This window comes from Rhipicephalus microplus, chromosome 3, assembly GCF_043290135.1.
Source record: "Rhipicephalus microplus isolate Deutch F79 chromosome 3, USDA_Rmic, whole genome shotgun sequence".
Taxonomy (NCBI): domain Eukaryota; kingdom Metazoa; phylum Arthropoda; class Arachnida; order Ixodida; family Ixodidae; genus Rhipicephalus; species Rhipicephalus microplus.
This window is the reverse complement of record NC_134702.1, coordinates 284,840,788-284,849,903: the sequence shown is the minus strand read 5'-3', so window position 1 is coordinate 284,849,903 and position 9,116 is coordinate 284,840,788. Positions and strand designations below refer to the sequence as shown.

At 46.4% G+C, this 9,116-nt stretch overlaps 1 protein-coding gene across 7 annotated transcripts in view; it reads left to right on the top strand.

Annotated features, from left to right (window-relative positions):
- The first annotated feature begins 748 nt into the window (after positions 1–748).
- LOC119167716 (uncharacterized) overlaps positions 749–9,116 on the top strand; it is a 38,600-nt gene continuing 30,232 nt past the window's right edge. For 2 of the 7 annotated variants that reach the window (XR_012893959.1, XM_075887748.1), the window contains exons 1-2: positions 749–1,129; positions 3,713–3,819. Coding sequence is in view for 1 of the 7 variants with exons in the window: in XM_075887747.1 (XP_075743862.1) it covers positions 1,081–1,129 (49 nt within the window). In the remaining 6 variants the exon portion in view is untranslated. Of the gene's footprint in view, positions 1,130–1,666; positions 2,438–3,708; positions 3,820–9,116 lie in introns of those variants that run through there. The other 5 variants (XR_012893960.1, XR_005109285.2, XR_005109281.2 and 2 more) reach the window with 3 other exon arrangements.

The window sequence follows — 9,116 nt, the reverse complement described above, 5'->3', positions numbered from 1 at the left end:
TGCAGTGTTTTGCCAAGTTGTTTGCGCCTCATAAACTGTCCGCATGTTCGATTTGCCATCGGTCAGTGTTTGCTGAACGGTGTAAATTAAGCGAAAAGAAATAAGGCCTGCACCTCGTCGGCACATCGTCATTCGTTTCGGGTGTCGTGCTGTGCCTGCACCGCTGAACTCACGCTGCACAATTTCTGAACTTCGCGTGCACAGCCGTGAATTGGTTCCGACCGGTGCAGGTGAATCGAACGGACCTTATGTTACTCTCCCTGTTGGAGTGTGCATTCGTAATTAGTTTCCTGTTGTCATGCTCTTTCCTTTCTTTGAATTCTTCATATAATTCTTTGGTGCTCTAAATCCCCATGTCGGCAATTTTCTTTTTGTTAATTAGCCCTTTTAGCTGAGTTAATTCAACTTTAGATCTTGAAGGGGTAGCCTTTGTAGATTGTTGTTTCTTTTTTCTTTTTTTTTGTGATTTGTGAGAGTTTGCTTACTTCGTTCCCTAGTGCTTTAACCTAACTGCAGTTGCGTTTTAGGAATCAATGTAGTTATGGTTTTGTTCATTTCCTCTAAGTCATAATTTTTTTCTTGTTCTAGTCCTCGCATACGAGTGTTCTAGGGCAGCGCTGAGAATGCATGTGACTGTGGCTCTACTTAATTTTCAGAGGAGCCTTGCAATTTCTCTGCAAGTTATAATAATAATAATAATAATAATAATAATAATAGCAATAAAAATGGCATTTTTGGGTGCCTTGAAGTTCCGCATTCAATTTTTGCGGGCTTACTGACGATGATGACTATAATATTCAAGCATGTGAAGCGATTGTTTTCGTCAAACATTTAAAATGACAGATAAAAAACGAAAACGTATTAAGCACAAATCGCCGGTCATCGCTGCTGTGTCTGAGGTGGTGGCTGCGTTGAATTTTGCTTGCAACAACTTAGGCTTGCGTTGGCTCGTTTTCTGTGAAAAAAAGTGTCATGGCGGCTTCCGAGTTTGTCGTTGAACCAGCGCGAAGTTCAAGCTACGTGCTTATTTGCGGCAAGCACTCTTCCTCGCAATAAATCTGCTCTTCAGTGACGACAGTGATGAACACAAACGTTCACAGGTTCATAGAGCACCTCGTGTCAAGGACGGGTAAGCTTTCAACCTCTAACTAATCTCCGGGTGAACGCGCTTTTGCACCATTAATTTCGTGGCAGTGGTGGTAATACCGCTCTGTGTTAATGTACCACAATTCGAAAACGTTCTCGCTGCTCAAGTTGCTCGGTTTGTACAGCAGCCTGATAAGGTTATTGTAAATGCTTATACAGATGTTGACAATAAAAGTAAGACTTTCATTGTTTACCGTACGTGTTGCTTATTTCTCTTGTTGCGATACGTGTAATCATGATGTACATTTATTGTGTGTGTAATTTAAACACGTTGCTGGTTTTAGGGTGATATGTCGCTCTTCTGCTGTGCCCGATCTACAGCGGGAGCGTTTCAACCAGGTAAAATCGGCTGCGCTGACACTGAGTGACGGGCGAGTCAGCTGCTCAAATTAGAGTGATACGTCACATTTGGCCCACTTTTAGAATTGTTATGCTATTTGAAATAATGAACCGCTGAAAAAAGATTGCAGATTAGCGTCGGCGGGGGGGGGGGGGAGGGGGGAGGGAGGGATGTTTTTCACCTTCGCCCAGGAATGAACTCTTCGTTAGTTAGCCAGCACTCATGCCTCCGGCAACTTGACATGCTGGTAATAAAATAAAAAGACGCTATTACTAAATATTCTAGTTTCGGTGCTGCAGTGTAAAAACATCATTCTTCTTGTTTCTTTCATAATTTCAGTCTTAGTATAGTATGTACTAGTCTGTAGATGCAAGATGGCAGGAAATAAACAAAAGATGGCGGAAAATAAACGAAGAGCAATCATTAGTTCACTAACTCAGTCAAATGATTGCTCGAAAAAAACCAAGACAATTGGTGCATTGAAAATCTACTAAAATACAGACAAAAATGAGCTATCATTAAGACGAATTAGACAAGGCAGTACCAATTTTATTATTTTTTTAGATCAGAAGTGTCATGTTATAAAACCAAAAAACACAGAAGTTGAGAGGAAGACAAGCTTAAAGAGATGAAACATTTGTGAACACGGGTTGTCGCTAGGGCCATCGTCTCAACATGCAGACTTCTTCAAGGCTGCAACTGCCGACCTATCTGAATTGTGTAGGGCAGATTTATCAAAATGAAGGGAATGTGGGATACACTGGTGCTAACAATCAGCAAATGACCACAAAACATTTCATATATGTTGTACCAACAAGGCCAAAATTCATCCCTTGCCTATCTTAGTGCATTTTGTATATTCTCATACCCTCTCCTCCAACTTAAACAAAGCAGGGAAGGCCACATGCGAAAACGGGGAGATGAAAATGAGAAATCGGCATGCTGAATTGGGTGAGTTGAAAGCCAATCCCCCTAATGGGTTGCACCAGGGTAAAAGGGGCAATCAATCAAAAGCCCATGAAACAGAAAGAAATGAGGGGCAGGAGGGAGCTAGTGTTTTGCATGGATGGGTAGAAAAGGAGCAGACATTTTGCTGAATTATCTTTGCCTCGAGGAAGCACCACCTGACAATGGGGATAATTAGCCTTAAAAATTCCTTGAAGTTATATTTTTATAGGTTTTCGTGGTGTATGTGCCATGTCAAATTGGTTCAAGTGCCGCCTTTGACACATTTATACTTGTTGGCTGGAATGTATTAAACTTGTGAATAAGGTGCGGCAATTTTTCTTTTTCGAAAAGTTGGTTACTGGATTTAAGGTTTAAGATTGTTGAAGATATGTCCTACCACTATAAATTGTTGCACCATTGCTTCCAGTCATTTGCCATGCTTGCTTGATGCCTATTTAATGAAACGTTAACAGGTTGTCCTGTTTGTTCAGTAGGGTTGAGAGCTAGACTAGTTGGTGAAATATCATTTTAACATGTGGCATAGTCGTGCAACTTCGGCGGGGACACAGAGGACAAGAAAAGCGAGTGTCGTGTTTTCTTGTACTCCATGTCCCTGTCGAAGTTGTGCTACTACACCATGTTAAAATGTTGTCCTGTTTGTGACAATATGTATATTTAATCATGTGGATAATGTTTGAACTAGTGCAGGTAAAACTAGATTTCATACTATGCATAAATCACTTTTAGTGCTTTTGATTCTAACATAATCTTGAAGGTGTTTGCAGGTTTTAAATCTTAGCTGACAACTAGGTATTATGTGTACAAAAAAAAAAAATGCGGGTTTACTTTTGCATGCACTGACATGTCGGGGAACATTTTCCGAAGCGGCTCGTTGCTAGTTAATGCTGGGTAATACTTGCAAAATATATTATTTAAGTTTGGAAATGCATTTTGGTATTTGATTGCAAAGGCTAGCGGCTGGTTAAGCTGTGCTATGGGACATGTTCAGCTAGTGGTGATTTCCTCATTTTCAAGCTTCAGTTTGGATTTTGTTCAGAGTGTAGTTCAGGTCATTTCGCCAAATGTCTCCTTTGGCTTGCTTAATTGGTGAGCATAGTGATCATTGTCGCTACAGACGCTTCTTGAAGGCTCTGCCTGTCTGATGAATATTTCTTCTTTGCCGTGTCATAGATGATGGCTTGTGTAGTCTATGTATTATAGTTGGCTATTCCTTTGCATTATGTAGAGCGTAACCTTTGATTTCTCTGTAAAAGAAAGAACTCCAAGACAACCCCATTAAGATGCACATCACAAGAATTCACCACTGAAGATTAAATTGGACCAAACATGTCAGCAGCAAAAACAACATTGTAAACCAAACCAAGGTATTTTTTTTTTTCTTTTTTTTTTTTTTGTCCTGTTCAACTGGGGGTAGAGTCCGCTTCTCTTGCACATCCTTCCTCCCCAAAATTTCACTTGGCTCTGCCCTGTTCATTTTTCTTTTCTGATTGGCATTGCCTGCTATATGTTTATGGTGTGGGCAAAGGATTTGTATATTTTCATACTTCACATTAAAGAATGTTTCAGTAGATACCGTCATATCTAGGAAGTTAATTTTGCTGAAAGGGTGATGCATGGTAAATTTACTACTAGGGTGAAACTTCTTACAATTGCCAATTAATGCAATTGTCATGAATGCATGTCAGAAAGGAGGCTAGCAGCAGAGATATTGAATATATTCCTCAATATGATTCTATTTTCAATAATATCGGTGTTACCTCAAGACATCTTATCCACTAAAAGATCAAAAAACAACATTTAAACCAAGAAAAATGCATGTGTTTGTCTCTGTTTATGATAGAGTTGTAAAGAACAAGTGGAATAAATGTCATGTTTTGCCACTATTGAACCCATGTGGTTGAAACTGTGGAAGGAAACTCTGGAGGGATTTATAGGCACTTGTTGCTGTAGTCTCGAGCAGTTTGGTTCCCTTCACTGCAGCAATGTGGCAAGGGTGAAATCACATTGTACAAACTCCGTACTCGCAACACCAGTTTGCTGTGTAGCTTTGCACTTTATTCACAAGCTTCTTGTGTGTTTTTTACAAAAGCATTACAAGGATACTGAAGAGAAGCAGTGACCTTGTTTAGATCGACAAACTGCACTCCGAGTACTCTAATGCCAATGCCATATGTTTCACTATCCCAAGTTCGTTATTAGTGGAGAAAATTAAGGTTGAAGTTTCACTATTGAAAGTTGTGCCGAAATGTCCATGCGTGACGTCAAGAGTTTTTAAATGTATTATTCACAATTTTGCGATTGGCTCTGTGATATTTTTTGAAACTTCATATGCTAGGTCTTTGACACCCACAGATGACAATGTCATTCATATTTATCGATTATAAGCTATGTAGAACCCAGTAAATGCCATCAAAATAATGATGTCATGGTGTTTGATGAGACATTTTCTTTGCGCGGTTTCGCACTTGCCAAGCGTCGTGTCGTGGTAAGAGTGGTGATGTGAAATCATACTTTAACAGTATGCGAAAAATTATTTCGCTCTTTAGTGTCCTTTCAACACCCAAACATAAAAACTTATAAGAATGATGTAGAGTAGCTGACCAGCTCATTCACCTGGCCCAGTGAGAAATGCAAGTCAGTGTAGTTGTATTGTTAGGTGTATTACATCTCAATACATATAATCCTAGGAGGACGGAGGATAAAAAGCGTGACACAGAGGACAATTTATTGCAACAGACACACATTACATGTACATTTAAACGAGCCTGTGCACTGCTTTTCTCAAACAAGTAAAAAAATATTGCCGCGAACCATGCATTGGGTTTGTTTATTTGTGTTTTGTTTTTTCGGCCTGGCTGCGCCGGCCTGTGCTATCGCCGTTTTCACAGCGTTTCGAACAAACGCTATCGAACAACGCTTCAGGCGTTGTTCGATAGAAACAACGCTTCAAGCGTTGTTTGTTAGAAACGCTGTTCGAACGTACAGCGTTTCTAACAAACGCTATCACGGCGTTCCCGATACAATTCGACTATTCGAGAAACCCTCGCGCCGAGGGATATAGATTCCCGCACAGCCGATGCCGCGTCATTCGATCGCCGACGCTCACTAGCGTGCCTGTCGTTTTGCTGGCCGCTGCTTCGCCGCCTGTGTATTTTTTCAGTTGTTAGGGGAGCACAGGTTCGCTCCAATAAACTTGTTTTCCTCATAGACAACTGCGTCGTCCTTTGCTGCGTGACATCTGGTGGAGGTGCAGGGTACATGAACCCTAAGCCATTGCCAAGCCGACAAGCACACCCAACTCGTGTCAGCCGCCGACAGCAAGGCCTTCAGCCAGAGTTTGGACTGCTCCCGGATAAAAAAAGGAAAGAAGACATACAAACCACGATGATCAACGCAGGCACCATGACCAGCGCTACCGACCCTCCCGTCGTTCTGCAACAACCTCGTGAGCCCCCATCATTCCGAGGATCTCCTGGTGAAGACCCGGAAGAGTGGCTGGAGAAGCTGGAGCGCATCCGCATCTTTAACAGGTGGGATGACGAAGAAACGTTTCGTCATGTCTTCTTCTATTTGGAGGATGCAGCTCGAACGTGGTTTGAGAACCATGAAGGCTCCCTAACCGACTGGACTGTCTTTAAGAGCGAATTCCTCAAAACATTCGCTACGGCTGTGCGGAAAGAACGAGCCGCCCTTTTGTTGGAGACGCGAATGCAACACCCTAACGAAGGTGTTGTACTGTTCGCTGAGGAGATGAAGATGCTGTTCCGGAGAGCTGACCCCGAAATGGCAGAAGAGAAGAAGGTGCGCTTTCTGATGCAGGGAGTTAAACAAGAGCTCTTCGCTGGACTCATCCGCAACCCCCCTAAGACCGTCGCTGAGTTCGTCACCGAGGCTTCGATGATCGAGAGGACCTTGGATATGCGTTCGCAGCAATACGATAGACCACTCAACACCCTTTCGGTGAACCCAGTAAACGCCCCTGGATTGGCGACGGAAGACTTGCGGGAGACCATCCGCGCCATCGTTCGCGAGGAACTGAGGAAATTGTTCCCAGCAACGCCGCAGCCCCAAGTCGCCTCCCTCACTGACGTCGTCCGCGAGGAGGTTCGGCAAGCACTGGGGAATTCCACGCCGTCGGAAGCATCTTGCGAACCACAAGCGATGACCTACTCCGCTGCTGCTCGTCGACCCCGACCCGTCCCAACCTGTTATCAAGAGGCCCCGCCGTACCGCCGCCCAATGTCGCCCGCCCGACCCCCTGTAACCCGAAACCAGGCGCCCAGGAAGACCGAGGTGTGGCGAACGCCAGATAATCGTCCGCTGTGCTACCACTGCGGAGAGGCCGACCACGTCTACCGCCGCTGCCCGTACAAGAGGCTGGGTTTGCGTGGGTTCTCCGTCGACGCACCCCGCCCGCGAGCCGGCCAGCGCCCATTTGAGATCGAAGAATACCTGTCGAACACCAGCCAAGGACCATCCCGCCCGTGGAAGGTCCCCCAGCCCACGAGGGGGAAACTAAAAGCAGCAACTTCTGGAGGTGAAGTTGCACAATGGCGAGAAAATGAAAACCCTCTAACGACGCAATACCGTGACTCACGACATGCCCTCATCCCGACGACCTGACGACACCCTGACGAGACCCCCGAAAACGACGACAGCTACGCTGCGCGACGCGTACCCGAAATGACGAAGCCTGCCGCTGAGAAGACGACGATGACGACGCATAGTGCCCGACCATCAACACGTGCAAGCCGCGATACGACCCCTCGACGCACCCACAATTCGAGGAAAGCGGCATCCGACGTCCAGTTGTCTATCGACGGCCTTGACATAGTCGCCCTCATCGACACGGGAGCCGACTACTCGGTCATGAGCGGGTCATTCGCGTCCAAGCTAAAGAAAGCTACGACCAGATGGGACGGTCCGCACATACGCACAGCAGGAGGCCACCTCGTGACCCCAAGTGGAATGTGCACATCGCGCGTCACCATAGACGGCACTACGTACCCTTCGAAGTTCGTCATTTTGCCTAACTGCTCCCGCGACATAATTCTCGGAATGGACTTTTTGATGGACAATGGCGCAATAATTGATCTCCAGACCCGGTCGATAACGTTTTCTTCCGATCACTCCACGACGCCGCAGCTGAACCTCGGACACCGTGCTGCTGTAAGGATCGCCGACGATCTCGTCACCCTGCCACCCCGCGCCAGCTTGATGATCGCCGTCTATTGTGAAAGTGCTGCTCCTGATGTCGACGCTATCGTGGAGACTGACCAAAGGTTGCTTCTAGACCGCGGTGTGTCTGTCGCAAAAGGCATTGCGCGGTTTAAGCAACGCAGATCCCACGTTTTGGTCACCAATTTCACCGAAGGGTACCAGCATCTAAACAAGGGCGCTGCAATTGCGTTCCTCGAACAAACGCAAGAAGCGAGTCAAGTGATCGCGGTCGCCACTTTTGAACGCGCACGCGCAGATGCTTCCAGGCTGCCACATCCTTTCGACGTGAACCCGGCGCTGTCGCAAGAAAATCGGGACAGATTATTGGAGTTGCTCCGTGGCTACAGCGAGTGTTTTTCCTCGAACTCGAAGTTACGTCAGACACCTTTGGCGAAGCACCGGATAATAACCGAAGATGGAGCCCGACCTACCAGACAGTCACTGTACCGCATTTCTTCACACGAGCGCGAAGCCATCCGGACTCAAGTTGATGACATGCTCAGCGACGACATAATACAGCCATCAAAAAGTCCGTGGGCTGCGCCGGTTGTACTCGTGAAGAAAAAAGGTGGCACTTTAAGATTCTGCGGTGACTACCGGAGACTGAACAGAATCACCAAAAAGGACGTGTACCCCCTGCCACGAATCGACGACGCCCTCGACCATCTCTGCCACGCCAAGTACTTCTCATCCATGGATCTGAAGACCGGCTAATGGCAAGTTGAAGTGGACGAGAGAGACCGAGAGAAGACTGCATTTATAACCCCGGACGGTCTATACGAGTTCAAGGTGATGCCGTTTGGGCTGTGCACGGCGCCCGCAAGGTTTCAGAGAGTCATGGACACTGTGCTAGCAGGCCTGAAGTGGCACACTTGCCTCGTATACCTCGACGACGTTGTCGTATTCGCCGGGACTTTCGACGAACACCTCACAAGGTTGGAATCTGTACTCGAGGCCATTCGTACGTCAGGGTTAACGCTGAAGCCTGAGAAGTGCCGTTTCGCGTACGAGGAACTCAAGTTCCTGGGTCACGTCGTGAACGCCGCGGGAGTCCTACCTGACCCGGCAAAAACATCAGCCATTGCGAACTTCCCAAGGCCGAAAGATAAGAAGGGTGTGCGAAGGTTTCTCGGACTGTGCGCACACTACCGGCGCTTCGTCGAAAACTTCGCACGCATTGCAGAGCCACTCACGCGCCTGACGAAAGAAAGCACCCCTTTCAGCTGGGAAATCGACCAAGAAAAGGCATTTTGCGAGCTGCAACAACGCCTGCAAAACCCGCCCGTGCTCGCTCATTTCGACGAAAACGCCGAAACGGAAATGCACATGGACGCCAGTGATATCGGTTTGGGTGCCGTCCTCGTCCAAAAGCAAAGCGGTTACGAAAAGGTAATCACCTATGCAAGCCGTGGTCTGTCGAAGGAGGGAGAAACTACTCTGC